Source organism: Pinus tabuliformis, chromosome 4_1 (genome assembly GCF_031772625.1).
Source record: "Pinus tabuliformis cultivar Carrire ecotype Pingquan chromosome 4_1, CPIR1, whole genome shotgun sequence".
In the NCBI taxonomy this organism is placed as follows: Eukaryota; Viridiplantae; Streptophyta; class Pinopsida; order Pinales; family Pinaceae; genus Pinus; species Pinus tabuliformis.
In genome coordinates, this window is record NC_142303.1 from 868,544,434 (window position 1) to 868,563,760 (window position 19,327).

The window sequence follows — 19,327 nt, forward strand, 5'->3', positions numbered from 1 at the left end:
ATTCTCCCCAATTTGGAGATGGTGGAGCTATGCAAACAAAACCTTGAATCGGGCCATGAGACATTTCTTGGGTCATCCATTGAGGTGCCTCCCTTGGACCGAGTCAAGTCTTGGAATCCTTGTACCAAAATTTCCACTGAATTATCCAAACTAGATCCCACAGCATCGATAAGTGTCGTGTACCTCCATTGTGTCTTGATATCCATTGTCAATGAGTTATACTAGCTCATGAGACCATTAACTCTTTCTTTCATTGTGTAGTTCCTGATAATGATATGATTCTAGGTCTTCCCTAGAATCATTAATATTTAGGAATTTGGACATTCAAATATATCTGGTGTGGCCCTAACATGATATGTTATATGATCGAAATAATAGCCCATGAGTCATACACATCCATAAGAATCCTTGGCCTATGCTTGATAGTGCATACTACATGATATAACCTATCAAACTATGTTGCACTCTGTACATTTGCATTTTCATTTTGGTTTGGTGTGTGATGTGAGCATATTTTTATCCTTGAGTGTTGGTTTGTTTGGTTCAATGCTGCTTATGCTTTATTTTTTATTTGCATTTTCTAGTAACATACTACTAACTTGTTAGAGGCACTCTGATATGGAGACCAAAAGGTTACATACATTATTTTGGTAGTTATGCTTAGATTTTTCACAATAATTCAACATTTATGTAAGCATGCATGCCCATAAAAAATGGATTTTGAGTCACATATTTTGGTTTCATAAGTAAGAGTCGAATTACACATAGAGAAATCATCATGTATGCCAAAAGCCCCAAAATATTATAAAAGTAAAAACATAAAAATAGATGGCCTTCTTTTTACCTAATCCATGTTTTATTTATTTCATTACATGATTTAAACATCCATCCAATCTTTCTAGATGGTTTTTACAGGATAGGGTGGCATTTTCATTGTGACATCCACTAGATCTTAATTGTGATTTTCTTTTTTTTTGCCATATAGAAGTAGTTATTTCTCTATCAGTGTTGATGGATTATAGACCAGTAATGTCATCTTCATTACACCTTAGGTCCAATACCATGAAGTTGCAACATTATCCTCAACTTATTTGCACATTGTAACTTGTGCAATAGATCCTTCCTCCTCATGGATGCCCTAGCTTAGCACCTCTTTTCCATTTTTGTCTTGATCTTTCACTTCTTTATAGGCTTGGATCTGCTTCATTAGGCCCACCATGACTTCGAAATTTAGAATTATGTTCTCCCTTTTCTATAATATTCTATCCATACCCCAAGAAGGATTTCAAAAACACTTCTATTATTTTTTGATTGTTCATATGCATTTCATTGCTCATTTAATCATGTTGGTCTACTTATGTTTTCATTTTCTTCTATTATTTCCATTGCAATCACATTGTCATTGGCCTTACTATTACCTTTTGCTCGTTGTTTTTAGCCTCCCTAGAGAAACTGCTATGATGAGTTAATTTTATTTGTCAACCTCTTTGCTTCATACTACATTAGGTAGTTCCATCAAGTCATAACAAGTTTCTACCTTTTATATCAGTCATTTCTCTAGTGATCTTTCTTCGCATTCTTATTTTTCTCATTAAACACTAAAGGATGATGGAGTTACTCTTCTACCTTTCTTAGGCTTGTTAAGATAATGATGTTGACATCGAATATACTTTTCTCTTTTTTTGGGGATCATTAAAACCTCATAAAAATAGCACCTTGCATAAACAATACTACTAACTGTTCTTTGAGCTCATTAATCCATGACGAAGACAACATATCAAGTATCCTTTTATCTATTTTTTGGGATATTTAAAATTGAATGAAAAAGACATTATCGAGCTTACTTATATTATCTTTCATTCTTGTTAAACTATGAAGGAGATTAAAAAAAAGAAGAGGGGGGAACACCTTTGGTAGTTTATCATTGAAAATGGTAGTGGCAGTTGCATCGCCCTTGGACATGGCACCTATTTGCATAAGTAAATCACAATGGGTTTTAAATTGTCTAGAATATATACCATACATATGAGTCTTTTCACTTCTTTGACTAGTTACTCTTTCAACCATTATGGAGTGTGCTTCAATGACTCTTTTATTTTTACATGATATCACGTGGTGCACATTAGTCAATGTTTCCATGTCACTTTTGTGTCATGCAGTTATATATTCAATGGGAGTTGAAACATTAGTTAACCATCTTTAGTCCTTGTTAACCTTTTGGGTTAACCATCTTTATGTCAATTGTACTTATCTCTATTTTGTGTCAATTGAGGGGGGGTACATTAAGGTCCTTCTTTGGCATATCTTCTCCTATCAACCTCAGCTCATTATCTAGGAAACAATAGTAACTTAGAACTTACAGTCCTCAGTCACACACTTCCTCGTGATTGAGATGGGTTTACCTCTTTGACTCATAATTGGTTGAGTCCATGAGTAGTTTTTGCTAGAACATTTATTCACACTCAATGGATTTTTCTATGTTCCTTGGGGTTCATTTGCATCATAAGTGGGTCCCCTTATTTATATTAATGGTATACCTTCATGATTGATAATAAAATAGCTTCTACCATCCTTAAAATCAACTCATTTATTCACATGACATATATTGTTAGTGTGGTGATTGAGATGAATACCTTGTTGGCATTATGATTCAAGTGTTGTCCTTGATGGCAACTCACTCAGAGGTTGGTACAGGTACTCAGAGGTTGGTACAGGTGATGGCAACTTAATCAGAGGACAGATCTGAGTACAGCAGGCCAAGACAGTTCATACACGCAGGTTCGTTAAGCCCAAGTCGCGTGTACACGCAGGTTGGCTTCAGTAAAAGCGCGTGTATGTGAAAATGTACCTTTGGTCCATGGCGGTTAGTCCTTGGAAGTTGTGCCTATGGTTTTGGACCATGGCGTCTCGACGGACGTGTTGATCCCTAGTTTTGAAGTTGATGGTATTGTGTTACTATGGTTTTGGACCGTGGTATTGTAAAGGGCCTAAGGCTATATAAGGAGAAGATCATTAGGCAAATAGAGCAAGCAAGGTGCAAGAGTGTGTGAGTGATGAAGATCTGAGGAAGTGTGAGATCCAAGTGCTGGTTATGGGTTGGTGATCTGAACCAAGGTTTCACTCATGTGGAGGATGACGAATGATGGAACGAGATCTCAAGGCTTGGAATGATTATCTTCATATGGTATGACTGTGGATAGATCAGATCTACTGACGCATGTTTATTGTTATGATCTGGGTATGTTTTGATGTCTGATATAGCTGCAGAGTTATAAGTTAGAGTTTGCAGATCTGTACGCGGGTTGGTTTTGGTAAAAGAGCGTATACACGCAGGTTGGGTTCATCCAAGTAGCGTATACAATGTGAAGTATGATATTTGAAGATGGAGTTGGATCTGGTAGTTGTTATGTTGTCTGGTTGTTGTTGACAGGGTTACAGTGATTCAGCATTGGGTGTTTCAGTGATTGATGATGCAGGTTGTACTACAATGGTGATTGACTTATGGATCCAGTATGAAAATGTATGAAACGTGGTCCCGGGAAGATCGTAGGCCGGCACCTACGTACTGCTAAACATATCAGCCAGTACAAGAGCCAAAGGGGGTTGTAGCTCCCTTCCAGGAGCAACTGGAAAACGAGTGAAGGTTGTAGCCTTCTGTAGGGTTGGCACCTACGTACTAGTAAATGGATCGGCTAGTACAAGAGCTATGAGGGTTGTAGCCCTCTGCAGGTTGCAACCTGTGTGCTGGTAAAGGACTGCACCAGTGCATTGTAAAAGAAGTTTCTTATTAAAGAGAAAGAGACGAATTGCAGCAGGTGGTTTTCCCCCACATTGGGTTTCCACCTTATATCATGGTGTTTATGTGTGTGGCTCTTGTGTGATGTTCTGTTCTGTTATTCTGCACCTGTTTACTGTTAATATGCTTAATAATGATCTGATGCATTTATTGAAGATTAAGCTAACTGAATTATAAGATCTCTGGATATACGCGAGTTTCATTAGACACAGTAGCATGTACACGCGGGTTCACTTAATTGAAGTAGCGTATATGTTTCTGAGCATGAAATTGAAAAAGTTTGATTGATCTGATAATACTGATTCACCCCCCCCCCCCCCCCCCCCTCTCAGTATTATTTCCAACAGACCTTGAGTTCTAAGACATTTTGCTCTTACATGAAACCCTTGAAAAGCTACGATGGAGTTTGTGCCATATCATGTGCTTTGAAGAGTACTCTGGGGCACCTATCTTTTATGTTTTGATAGTCATGGTGATGTATACTATGACATGAATCCATAATGTATCTGTTGATGACGATAATCTCTTATTTATTGCATGGATACGCAATGTATAGCTTTGAAAACCATGTTTAGTTATTCTTTATATCAAGAATTGGTGTGCCTCCCTTATTGATGATTTATTTATTATTGAGACTTGGTTGCCAAAGTTTCTCTAATTTGGTTCCTTGATTTGTGACTTCTTCCTTATATTTTGACACCTAGTTGTAAAGCATTTGAACTATGAGTTTCCCTTTTGACCTCATGCATCTAGATGCATATGTTATAACCCTATTTTGCACTTCATTTTGTTGGGACAAACCTTAACTCACCTCACATCTTTTTGCAACATAAAATGCATCCTCTTTCACCATTGCTTTTGCTCAGGTAGCTCTTACAAAGAAGTTATTAGACATTAGAGGGCCAAATTTACATAATTTAGTAATTTCTCATAATTATTTGATTACAAATTCATAATTATGAAATAATAATGATTTCATAAGTAGAAAACATCATAATTAAGAAGACAATAATTTCATAAGTGGAAAACATCATAATTAAGAAGAAAGTTCATAGTGAGATGGGGAAATCTTTTAATTTAGCATGAAACTTGTGCAAGATATGTAATTGCTTGGTTCACGTGCTATGAAGTTTATCCTAACTTATATCCACCCAATTCATATGCCACCAAGCCTAAGTTCTTTTGGCCTTAACTATATAGATACGTCCTATAGATCTAGGAAAAGCATATATAATGAGACCTTCTCGAAGGTGAAAGAAGAGGAGAAAGTAATTGAATTTCTTTGCTATGTTGGAGGATTTCTAGTAGAAATCATAGTTACCAAATTTAGACGTACTACTAAAAATTGGGTTCACGGATTAATATTAAGACTTGCAGATTTCTAATTGAGATTCTAGCTTCCAATTTACCATTCAAAGTCCCTTTCTGATTTATGAAATGGCATAAGATATGGTTACTAAATGATAATGTTGCAGGTAAATTGGTGAGCACGTTTTTAGTGAAATATGTAAAAATCTATGATTTTTGTGATAATTATAATTATGTGTTTATAGAAGAAAGTAAAAATTAGAAGTGAGTTTGGTTTGAAAAATAAATAATTATCAATTGATAATATAAGTGTATATTTTTAAAGAATGTTTGCACACACTTATATATCATTTTATTATGAACATAAAATATTTAATAACGTGGAATTTATGTGGTTCATTGTAATATATAATTTCTTGAAAATTCAATCTGTATTAATCTGTATTAAGTATCACAATTTATGGTGCAAGTGAGTGAATAAATCAACACAAAAATTCTTAAAACTTGCTATTTTACTTGCTATTCTAAATATAAAACTAAGCTAATTGGTCCAATATATAATATTATTTGCAATATTCATAATTGAAACAATTTTAAAAGAGTTTTTATTGTTTTCAAGGTTATAATTCTACATTTAAATGATTTAAAATATTGGAATAAAAAGTATATTGCCTAATTTTTTTGGGCATGGTAGAAAGTCCTTCCATACCTCATAGATGAGCCTAAGCTATAAGCGGGTCAAGAAAAAAGGAAGTTCAAGGAATCCAAAAAAACATTTGTAATTGTACTTTTGAGTTATTATTATTGAATATTCAATCTAATGCACTTTTAATCATGAGTTTTCTATTATGCTTAGATCAATGATCTCTTCGTTAGAAGTGATAGATTTGCAATTTTCCAGGTATTTAGGCAATATAATTGTGTTTTTCAACCTACAATAATAGCATGAAATTTACCCTTTACCATTGAGCAAAATGTGAGCACACGAATATAATGTTAAAAAACTATTTAATATTGTATTTAATTAATCTAATACGATATTACAAAAGAGTAATATTGTATTAAATTTTTTCAATTCAAATTATATGTCAATGTATACAATCTAGACGATTCCACTCTATATACCCTCTTAGGTTAATTCAGTATATATGGTCGACCATTTCTTCATTTCTCTGCTGTGTAGCCTATTTATTATTCTGTCACCACATAATGAATGTGTACGATTTTATCAGTCAAAGGACCATTGTTTCAGACAAGGTCGAGGTTTGTTTTTCTCAAATTTCTCAGATAACCTCTGACGAGGTTTGGTTTGCTCTAATTCTGTATCTTTGCACTCTTTCTTTCTCCACTCGTTATTTCTCCGCCCAACAGTTCTCTAACTTTTTTGGTCATGTGTCTGATCGATCATGTCATGTCATTTTATAAATGGGAATACAATCAATACCAACAATGTGCATTTAAAGAAGGTCAGCCATACAACAAACCATCCATTTTCGTGAATACACCCATCTCACAGAATGAAGTAGAAAAACTATTTGACACAGAACAACTCATCGATTCATTACACACAAGGGGGAATCGGAAGTAATGGATATCACTAATAATGATTTATATGGGTTGACACCAATAGTGATTGGCTAACATACAAGAAAATATGACATAGTCGACTAGGTTTGGAATTGACATAGTCAACTAGCTACCCACTTTCAAACTAATATATATCTGCAACTCTCCCCAAAATATATATCTACAACGCCAAAAAAATATCCACCTCTTAGGGAAAAAGAAAACGACTAGGATCCTAAATTTCTTTTAAAAATACATAAATATCTGCAACTCTCCCCAAAATATATATCTACAACGCCAAAAAAATATCTACCTCTTAGGTAAAAAGCAAACAACTAGGATCCTAAACTTCTTTTAAAAATATATAAATTTCTGAGGCACAAATTATTTACTGTAATTGAAACAGAAATTACAGTAACATAAGGCTTTCGCCCAACACTCGACAATTCAGAGCTTGACGGGTGTAGACACCAAACATTTTAGAATTCTGTAATGTTCAATAAACGTTCTATGAACAAGATATTAAGCACATATCATTATTTTATTTCATCACAATGCAAAAATCAAATTCGTCTCCAAACACATTGAATTTGAATGGCTATGCTCTTTTCAACAGGCAAGCAACTGACAATGACTTTGACATTTGGATCCCGACAACGACCATACCTATGGAACGATAGCTGAAACAATTAGAAATTGAAGCAGAAAACTTAGATATTGTTGCTGCCTGATATGCGCTAAATGTCAAAAAGAAAATTTGTAGATGAAGCGTTTTATTTTCATCCTTCAATAAATTAAAATTCTGATGATTTTGAACGAGAATTTGAGCTTTATTTCTATTATTCTAAAAGAATAAGAACATTTCAGGGATGCATATTTCCTCATATTCCAAAAATAATAAAACAGAACTAATCTCAATGAACGGGCAGGATTTCAAAACGTTTGTAGAGTCTAGACAGGACGTTTTTAATGATAATAAAGTAAGTTCTACGATTTAGATATAAAATAGCATCACAGATTAATCATTATACACATAGTTGCGACATTCTAGATATGCCCGTGCAGGTTGACGATATTTAGCCATGGTAACAGCTTGGCCAGTAACAGCCTCCTTGTTACTTTTATCTGCCAAAACCTAATACCTACTGAAGTAGCGTCAACTCCGCCGGTAAAATATTCAAATCTAAGCCTTCGAGGTTGGGATTCGTACTGGCCTCCCGTTTCAAATTCTTACTCGCTTGACGATCTCCTTCTTCCTCCTCGACCGGCCCATCTCCAGCCTTCACGGCGGGCAAGCTGAACTCCACGTCGCGGGTTCCATTCCCGCGGTTTGAGAAGTCCTCCCACTCGAAGGAGGGGCGCCAGGACGCGTTGGACGCAACCTTTTTGACGTATTCTAAAGCGGTTTCTTGGGGATTGAGGTGATTACGAGTCCTGAGGCAGTACCTGTGTGTCGCCTCGATTCGTTTCAGCAGAGCGCAGAATTCTTCGAAGCCGTCGCCGTCTTTGGCCGTGCGGGGTCGCTTTGAAATGAGATTGATGCCCTCGGCCTCTCCCTCGGCCTCCCCTCTATTGTTAATCGAATGTAATGATGAGTCCCGAAGGCTCTTCATCGGGGTTTCGTTGGACATTTGCATCGCCAGTGACAGATGGGGATCGAACAGGGAAACTGATTATCTCACAGACCTTCGGCTACATAGCGTAAGAGTGGGCAAAATATCCTTCCATCATCCCTCTCATTGTTATGAAATTAGACCAGAACGTCGGACTTGTGGTGAGAAGAAAGCCAGTACAAGCTCTTCAAGAAAACCGGTGGCCGAACTCTTTAATTGTCAAACCTAAAAATATGGTGATAGGCCCACTTAGAGACGGGCTGCTATACTCAGAGGTACGTTTGACAAAGGAGAATGGCAGCCCAGGAGCGCGCCCTATAAATAACTGACACGACACGTTGCCATCACAATTCTTCTCGAATGGTGGTTTTTTTTTAAATTTGGGTTATCCTTATTAAGTTTTCTGGTGACCTATGGTTTTCGATGCTACTGAATTGATTCTCATCATAAAAACACATTCAAATATGGTAAAAACTAGCATTTGCACCAGATGTTGCAAAGGAAACGCGGTAAGGCATAAATTGAAGAACACAAATACAACAAAAGAATACTTTGATAAAGAATTAATGTAGAAATTAATTTCGGACCATAGCAACAATCATGCAATAGCTGGAAAAGTAAATAGGATGCATAAAACAGTTTTTACATAAAATGACTTTTGGAAATGTTTGAGACCACTCAGAGCAATGATGGCACTGCACAAAGGAAGTTTAATGCTTAGCCAGGTGGATGGGATTAAAACAAAATTGAAAAGGCCAAATTGTTGCTTGTTGCAGATTCTGTTTCTTTCTTGCTTGCTCCCTACCTTTGAGTATATTGGGTGAGATAAGAAGTGAAGAGAAGCAGAGGACACCATTAAAGCAGCACTAGTAGAGGAGGTTTTACTCTAAACTCTTGATTTCTCCATTAGTCCTGTGAATGTGTTGCAAGGTCACCCCAGTCGAGCCTGATCTGTCTCATTTATTCATGTGAGCCCAATATCCAGGGAAACCCTTTCTAAAACTGAGTCAATGAATGTCTGTAATTTATAATTTATTGAAATGAGATTGATAGAGAAGGAGAAAGGAACCGAAATCTGGTAGTACAAGCAGTACACGTGAAGTGCAGATATGGCCCTGAGATTTATGTTGAGTTAGGTCGAAATTAGATGGTTTCACACATTGTCGGTGAAAGCAATGAAAGGGCTTAATCTCCTCCATATTTAGGTTGAAAGGACAACACCACGATGGGAGGTCAGTATGAAATTGCAATGTATGGAATGTACTCTAGGACTATTTTTACCAGAAAAAAATTGAATAGTACACACAATAATACTTTATTATAATAATAGAACGAATTGAAGTATAGTAAGGTTTGAAGGTGTCAAATCCAATGTGAATGCTGACGTGTCTATGAGACTCAGTTAATCTAGTGACTATTGAGACTATGACATTAGCGAGGGACTTTCACACCAAAACCAATTTCTGGCTTGATAAATCTTTTGTTCACGGATGATATGTTATAAATCATATACATTTCACAACTTGCTTGACCATGGTAAGATAAGCACCGTACCTACCTAATGTATAAAAGAAGACTGATAAATAAGAGGAGGGGCAGACAGTCCACTGTCAAAGTGATGGTTGCTGTAATTAGTAGAGAAATTGTAAGAATCGTGCTCTAATATGTTTGTTTTTGAGTCTGAGTCAGTAAAGAAAAATGCTCAAATGTAACTATGTGCTCCTTTAGCAACCATGATGTCATGGTGACTTGGGAGCTCCAGAGGCAATTTGTGAATTTCTAACCATTACATTAACCCACTTGCAACTTCTCTCGGTAATTCTTTCCTCGCATCTCTATTAGATACTTAATAGACATTTTAACATAGGATAATGTCTAAAACACATGAAGAACATCAAGGTCTACAATGGAATTTATTGTGAGTATTAAAATGTTTAGATATTTTTTGACAGATATTCTAATATAATCCCATTGCAGCAGAGTGAGGTACAAATGTTGGAGAATTCCTAAAACAAAAAATACTTGTGCCATTTTGACTTCTTTTGAAGTTGAAAATTCTTCAGAGAAATAATCCCAACAGCAATGTTAAGATACACACAATAATCCCAAAATAGGGACATCCAATTATGCCACTGTAGTAAGATCACCTGAAATATCACATAGAAAACAGCCACAAACCAAAGATCGCCCATGTGGCATGACACTGAAACCATTGACAATGTTAGTAACAAAGTGAGGAAGGATACTATGACATTAGCCAGGGACTTGGACACCAAAACTAGTTTCTGGCCTGATAAATCTTTTGTTCACGGATGATATGTTATAAACCATATACATTTCACACTTTGCATATGTATAGAAGTTTAGTTCGGCTAAACTTAATAGAAAGGAAGTATATCTCTAGGTGATAATGACAACTCTTCCATGTTACATTTAAGCTCAGTACCTTGTAAGGATTTTGTGCTAGAGGGTGCAGATTTGTGTAATAGTACATAAAAATCAACTCTCTAATACCATTTTTAGATATTTCTAATAAATTTTTATATTTCGAAATCAAATTCCATGAGTTTACCAGGATTCTTAATTCCATTGCTAATTTGTAAATAGCTGCACACATATGTTATTGTAGTTTAGGGTGGGATAACTGTGTACACTGTTCCAGGTGGGAGAAATCTGTGCATACATTGATCAAGGAAAAAAAACCACTTGTTATTCAGAAAAAATACCAAAAAAATTCGTGAAAATAAATTAATACAAATACATATTGGCCTTGATTTTTAAGCATTAAAAAAAATTAGCATTTATTTTTTTTCAATATAATATAAAATAACAAACAAACATCTTCAATGAAACGAGAATCAATAGAAGGAAAATCTTGAAATTGAAACTATGTGGCATGTAAGTTGTTTGAGATTTGAATATACAAACTGAAATTAATGAACATCAGTGACATTATTTCGTCAAAGCTCTACTCATTGGAGCCAATGCACAATATATTCGTTCACAAATTCCAAATACAGTCCAAGGACACACAATAGACAGACCAAACACAGAAGATAGTCTTCCACAATTTTCAAGTATTGATATCATTATCTGATTGGATACTCAATCAAAGTAGAAAAATAGACAGATACATTCAGACTATTCACGTTTAGTGAAAATACGTAAAATGCAAAAGGGCAACACTTACACTACAAGGTGGGTCAGTGCATCTGAAGAATTGAACCAATAAGAAGCAACCCTCGTAGCCACCAAGGAAAAGACATTGTTTTCAAACAAAAGATCAAGCAGTGTACGCATTGCCTCATGATCTCAATAGAACAGGAGCTCCAGTAAAGCACATGTCCACATAATAGACTATCATTATAACACATTATCAAAAATAATATTCTTTCGTATTATTCTGTTGATGAAAATTTCCATATAACGAAGTTCTGAATAGGATAAATTTACTTTCTGATTTAAAAATGGTTTATGAATGGAGCCTTCCATAACTTATTACTTAAATAGGAAAATGAAAAAAACAATGGCATCTCATCAATGACCCACTATATCAATTTGTACTCTACCAAGTGAATGAAATAACACTAAAAATTATGGGTGTATGCTTTCTTCTCAATGAACCCGATTACACAGGGCATTATGCATTAAAAATATGTGAAATTTAAACAATATAGAAAGGTAGAAACGATTTACAGTGTGCCACAACAGAAAAGCTAAGATTAGTGACATGAACATGTCATCAGATTAAATACTTCAGAATGTGAAGAACGCATAAGTCAACAGCCATACTTTGTTATTAACAGCATAAAAACAACAAACCAACGAGGCTGCAAGTACTTGAAGTTTGATCATAACAATTTCAGATCCTTTGTATTGACATATATTGACTCTCTTTTATTAGGAATTTCTGTGTATTTCCATATATAATATATTTACTTTCTCATCTACCAATACACCATTAGATGAGGAATCCCAAGCACAATTAGAGAGAGGGCCTTTCATCTACAAGGATGCCACAAGATAAGGAATTCCAAGCACAATTGAGGAGAGGGCAAGCAGGCATGAACACCTCATAATACCTCTTGAGATGACAAGTTGGCCGAAGAATCATAGTATATTGAATCTTATATTTTACCATCGACTAATCTTCACAACTAATGTGGAATTGTGGAATTGGAGAAACTCTTCCAAGAAACCACAAAATAAGTATCTGTCACACATCGATTAGAAAGGGTACACTGAACAAAAAGACATAATCCAGTTTAGTGCATCCAGTGTCCACATATATAATAGACAAATTTGGTGTATCGAGGTGGTGTATAGTTGGAAAATATAATAATTCAAGTCATTTTGCAACTATCAAGTATCATACAACATCAATATAACAGTAAGGTAAGCTAGTAAATATAACATTAAAATGGGTTGACTAGTATGTTTTAATCAATACCACCATCCATAGTAAGAACCATTTTAATCAAAACCAGGGCTTTTCTATTGGATCAATGCTTTTCTCTCAGCTTTCAATTAGAAATAGATTTCATGTTGAAAATAGATTTTCAAAAGGTGGTTGACCAAATTGCAACTTATCCAAAATCAGTGTTCAGAATAAATTCAATACAAGATGCATGTGTGTCCTCGGAGGGTAGAGATCCTAACAAGGTCTCCCACGAATCTATAAACATGATATTATTTTAGTCTCTGTCATGCATCTCCATGAAAGAAATAAAGAAATTACTAAGTAGAAACAATATAAATAGAATAATAGTGTTGTACTTCAATATGGTCTCAACTGGTAGATAAATGTAACGTAGTTGCACCTCGGCTACTTTTGCACCAAATAACCACATTGAGAGGATGGTGGTTGACTTCCTTAACAGCTCTGTTAAGATCTGCGAGCATCTTCCTTTTAATTCCTTGGGTTTTCAGCTCTATAAAGATCTGCTTGCTTTTTCCTCTTGATCCCCTAGATTTCAGTTGAAAACAGAAAAGCTAAGATTAGTGACATGAACATGTCATCAGATTAAATACTTCAGAATGTGAAGAACACATAAGTCAACCGCCATACTTTGTTATTAACAGCATAAAAACAACAAACCAACGAGGCTGCAAGTACTTGAAGTTTGATCATAACACTTTCGGATCCTTTGTATTGACATTAATTGACTCTCTTTTATTAGGAATTCCTGTGTATTGCCATATATTTATTTTCTCATCTACCAATACACCATCAGATGAGGAATCCCAAGCATAATCAGAGAGAGGGCCTTTCATCTTACAAGGATGCCACAAGATAAGGAATTCCAAGCACAATCGAGGAGAGGGCAAGCAGGCATGAACACCTCATAATAGCTCTTGGGATGACAAGTTGGCCGAAGAATCATAGTTTATTGAATCTTATATTTTGCCATCGACTAATCTTCACAACTAATGTGGAATTGTGGAGTTGTAGAAACTCTTCCAAGAAACCACAAAATAAGTATCTATCCCACATCGATTAAAAAGGGTACAATGAACAAAAAGACATAATCCAGTTTAATGCATCCAGTGTCCACATATATAATAGACAAATTTGGTGTATCGAGGTGGTGTATAGTTGGAAAATATAATAATTCAAGTCATTTTGCAACTATCAAGTATCATACAACATCAATATAACAGTAAGGTAAGCTAGTAAATATAACATTAAAATGGATTGACTGGTGTGTTTTAATCAATACCACCATCCATAGTAAGAACCATTTTAATCCAAACCAGGGCTTTTCTATTGGATCAACGCTTTTCTCTCAGCTTTCAATTAGAAATATATTTCATGTTGAAAATAGATTTTCAAAAAGTGGTTGACCAAATTGCAACTTATCCAAAATCAATGTTCAGAATAAATTAAATACAAGATGCATGTGTGTCCTCAGAGGGTAGAGATCCTAACAAGGTCTCCCATGAATCTATAAACATGATATTATTTTAGTCTCTGTCATGCATCTGCATGAAATAAATAAAGAAATTACTAAGCATAAACAATATAAATAGAATAATAGTGCTGTACTTCAATATGGTCTCAACTGGTAGCTAAATGTAGCGTAGTTGCACCTCAGCTATTTTTGCACCAAATAACCACATTGAGAGGATGGTGGTTGACTTTCTTAACAGCTCTGTTAAGATCTGCGAGCATCTTTCTTTTAATTCCTTGGGTTTTCAGCTCTATAAAGATCTGCTCGCTTTTTCCTCTTGATCCCCTAGATTTCAGGCAAAAACAGAAAAGCTAAGATTAGTGACATGAACATGTCATCAGATTAAATACTTCAGAATGTGAAGAACACATAAGTCAACTGCCATACTTTGTTATTAACAGCATAAAAACAACAAACCAACGAGGCTGCAAGTACTTGAGGTTTGATCATAACACTTTCGGATCCTTTGTATTGACATATATTGACTCTCTTTTATTAGGAATTCCTGTGTATTGCCATATATTTATTTTCTCATCTACCAATACACCATCAGATGAGGAATCCCAAGCATAATCAGAGAGAGGGCCTTTCATCTTACAAGGATGCCACAAGATAAGGAATTCCAAGCACAATCGAGGAGAGGGCAAGTAGGCATGAACACCTCATAATACCTCTTGGGATGACAAGTTGGCCGAAGAATCATAGTATATTGAATCTTATATTTTACCATCGACTAATCTTCACAACTAATGTGGAATTGTGGAATTGTAGAAACTCTTCCAAGAAACCACAAAATAAGTATATGTCACACATCAATTAAAAAGGGTACACTGAACAAAAAGACATAATCCAGTTTAGTGCATCCAGTGTCCACATATATAATAGACAAATTTGGTGTATCGAGGTGGTGTATAGTTGGAAAATATAATAATTCAAGTCCTTTTGCAACTATCAAGTATCATACAACATCAATATAACAGTAAGGTAAGCTAGTAAATATAACATTAAAATTGGTTGACTGGTATGTTTTAATCAATACCACCATCCATAGTAAGAACCATTTTAATAAAAACCAGGGCTTTTCTATTGGATCAATGCTTTTCTCTCAACTTTTAATTAGAAATAGATTTCATGTTGAAAATAGATTTTCAAAAAGTGGTTGACCAAATTGCAACCTATCCAAAATCAGTGTTCAGAATAAATTCAATACAAGATGCATGTGTGTCCTCGGAGGGTAGAGATCCTAACAAGGTCTCCCATGAATCTATAAACATGATATTATTTTAGTCTCTGTCATGCATCTCCATGAAAGAAATAAAGAAATTACTAAGCAGAAACAATATAAATTGAATAATAGTGCTGTACTTCAATATGGTCTCAACTGGTAGCTAAATGTAACGTAGTTGCACCTCGGATATTTTTGCACCAAATAACCACATTGAGAGGATGGTGGTTGACTGCCTTAACAGCTCTGTTAAGATCTACGAGCATCTTCCTTTTAATTCCTTGGGTTTTCAGCTCTATAAAGATCTGCTCGCTTTTTCCTCTTGATCCCCTAGATTTCAGGTGAAAACAGAAAAGCTAAGATTAGTGACATGAACATGTCATCAAATTAAATACTTCAGAATGTGAAGAAAACATAAGTCAATTGCCATACTTTGTTATTAACAGCATAAAAACAACAAACCAACGAGGCTGCAAGCACTTGAAGTTTGATCATAACACTTTCGAATCCTTTGTATTGACATATATTGACTCTCTTTTATTATGAATTCCTGTGTATTACCATATATTTATTTTCTCATCTACCAATACACCATCAAATGAGGAATCCGAAGCACAATCAGAGAGAGGGCCTTTCATCTACAAGGATGCCACAAGATAAGGAATTCCAAGCACAATCGAGGAGAGGGCAAGCAAGCATGAACACCTCATAATACCTCTTGGGATGACAAGTTGGCTGAAGAATCATAGTATATTGAATCTTATATTTTACCATCGACTAATCTTCACAACTAATGTGGAATTGTGGAATTGTAGAAACTCTTCCAAGAAACCACAAAATAAGTATCTGTCCCACATCAATTAAAAAGGGTACACTGAACAAAAAGACATAATCCAGTTTAGTGCATCCAGTGTCCACATATATAATAGACAAATTTGGTGTATTGAGGTGGTGTATAGTTGGAAAATATAATAATTCAAGTCATTTTGCAACTATCAAGTATCATACAACATCAATATAACAGTAAGGTAAGCTAGTAAATATAACATTAAAATGGGTTGACTGGTATGTTTTAATCAATACCACCATCCATAGTAAGAACCATTTTAATCAAAACCAGGGCTTTTCTATTGGATCAACACTTTTGTCTCAGCTTTCAATTAGAAATAGTTTTCATGTTGAAAATAGATTTTCAAAAAGTGGTTGACCAAATTGCAACTTATCCAAAATCAGTGTTCAAAATAGATTCAATACAAGATGCGTGTGTGTCCTCGAAGGGTAGAGATCCTAGCAAGGTCTCCCACGAATCTATAAACATGATATTATTTTAGTCTCTGTCATGCATCTCCATGAAAGAAATACAGAAATTACTAAGCAGAAACAATATAAATAGAATAATAGTGTTGTACTTCAATATGGTCTCAACTGGTAGCTAAATGTAACGTAGTTGCACCTCGGCTATTTTTGCACCAAATAACAACATTGAGAGGATGGTGGTTGACTTCCTTAACAGCTCTGTTAAGATCTGCGAGCATCTTCCTTTTAATTCCTTGGGTTTTCAGCTCTATAAAGATCTGCTCGCTTTTTCCTCTTGATCCCCTAGATTTTAGGTGAAACCAGAAAAGCTAAGATTAGTGACATGAACATGTCATCAGATTAAATACTTCAGAATGTGAAGAACACATAAGTCAACTGCCATACTTTTTTATTAACAGAATAAAAACAAGAAACCAACAAGGCTGCAAGTACTTGAAGTTTGATCATAACACTTTCGGATCCTTTGTATTGACATATATTGACTCTCTTTTATTAGGAATTCCTATGTATTGCCATATATTTACTTTCTCATCTACCAATACACCATCAGATGAGGAATCCCAAGCACAATCAGAAAGAGGGCCTTTCATCTACAAGGATGCCACAAGATAAGGAATTCCAAGCACAATCGAGGAGAGGGCAAGCAGGCATGAACACCTCATAATACCTTTTGGGATGATAAGTTGGCCGAAGAATCATAGTATATTGAATCTTATATTTTACCATCGACTAATCTTCACAACTAATGTGGAATTGTGGAATTGTAGAAACTCTTCCAAGAAACCACAAAATAAGTATCTGTCACACATCGATTAAAAAGGGTACACTGAACAAAATGACATAATCCCGTTTAGTGCATCCAGTGTCCACATATATAATAGACAAATTTGGTGTATCGAGGTGGTGTATAGTTGGAAAACATAATAATTCAAGTCATTTTGCAACTATCAAGTATCATACAACATCAATATAACAGTAAGGTAAGCTAGTAAATATAACATTAAAATGGGTTGACTGGTATGTTTTAATCAATACCACCATCCATAGTAAGAACCATTTTAATCAAAACCATGGCTTTTCTATTGGATCAATTCTTTTCTCGCATCTTTCAATTAGAAATAGATTTCATGTTGAAAATAGATTTTCAAAAAGTGGTTGACCAAATTGCAACTTATCCAAAATCAGTGTTCAGAATAAATTCAATACAAGATGCATGTGTGTCCTCAGAGGATAGAGATCCTAACAAGGTCTCCCACGAATCTATAAACATGATATTATTTTAGCCTTTGTCATGCATGTCCATGAAGGAAATAAATAAATTGCTAAGCAGAAACAATATAAATAGAATAATAGTGTTGTACTTCAATAAGGTCTCAACTGGTAGCTAATTGTAACGTAGTTGCACCTCGGCTATTTTTTCACCAAATAACCACATTAAGAGGATGGTGGTTGACTTCCTTAACAACTCTATTAAGATCTGCGAGCATCTTCCTTTTAATTCCTTGGGTTTTAAACTCTATAAATATCTGCTCGCTTTTTCCTCTTGATCCCCTAGATTTCAGGTGAAAACAGAAAACAGAGATCACATTTCCTTCTCAGAACCCCTTCTAAGTGACTCTTCTCTTCTCCCATTCCTCCTCCCTTATAGTGAATATCGAGAAAGTTCCAAGAAAGTTACTATCAGTATTCAAAGGAATAAAAAACTTTACTCTGTTTTTTCTAGGGTTCAAAGAAAACTGAAGAGTTCGGAACCTTCTTTATAGTTTCTCTCACAACAAAGAACTAAGCACCATACCTACCTAATGTATAAAAGAAGACTGATAAGCTGGATGAGGGGCAGGCAGTCCACTAACAAAGTGCTGGTTGCTGTAATTACTAGAGGAATTGTAAGAACCGGAACCCATTTAGAACATTAAACATTATATAGTGAAAATGTGCATTAAACTGCAACCCTTGAAAGCACGTTGGCTCCTGAGGAGTAGGGTTACTGACTAATGATTGATCCACATACATGGTGGACCAATTTGTGTTGAAATTTATGATTAAATGGATTGTAATTGTAGAGCCTGATTGGCACTGATGGACTCAGTAACAAATATCTACTTCACCCTGATTATGCACTGTGGGTTTCATATACAATTTCATGGAACACACAAACAATTTGGTTAAAACTGTAGATTGTGATGGTATAGCTGGATTCAGTAATAAACATATACTTTTTCAGCATGAAAAAAAAACTGTATATTTCTATTATTTTCTGATATATATAATACAAAAAGTGGATAATAATTCCATGAGATGATGCCCATCTGGAAAGCAGAAAGAAACATTTGTTTAGCAGTCCTATATATACCACACTATGTTTTAAGGAGATTTAGATATTATGTTTGTTTAGCAGTCCTATATATACCACACTATGTTTCGAGGAGATTTAGATATTATGTTCTACCGATATAGGGAAGCAAAAGGATTTATCAGGGCAACAAGGCTGAATATGCATAACTTTGCTTATGAGATAGCCATAGTTACGAGCATGAGTTGGAAAACATAC

At 35.1% G+C, this 19,327-nt stretch overlaps 1 protein-coding gene across 1 annotated transcript; it reads right to left on the reverse strand.

Moving 5' to 3' along the window:
• Positions 1-7,812: 7,812 nt before the first annotated feature.
• Positions 7,813-8,381, reverse strand: LOC149178953 (uncharacterized). Its single transcript, XM_089422297.1, has one exon. The coding sequence runs from the start codon at positions 8,305-8,307 to the stop codon at positions 7,813-7,815; it is 495 nt and encodes a 164-aa protein (XP_089278423.1). The 5' UTR covers positions 8,308-8,381.
• Positions 8,382-19,327: the final 10,946 nt, after the last annotated feature.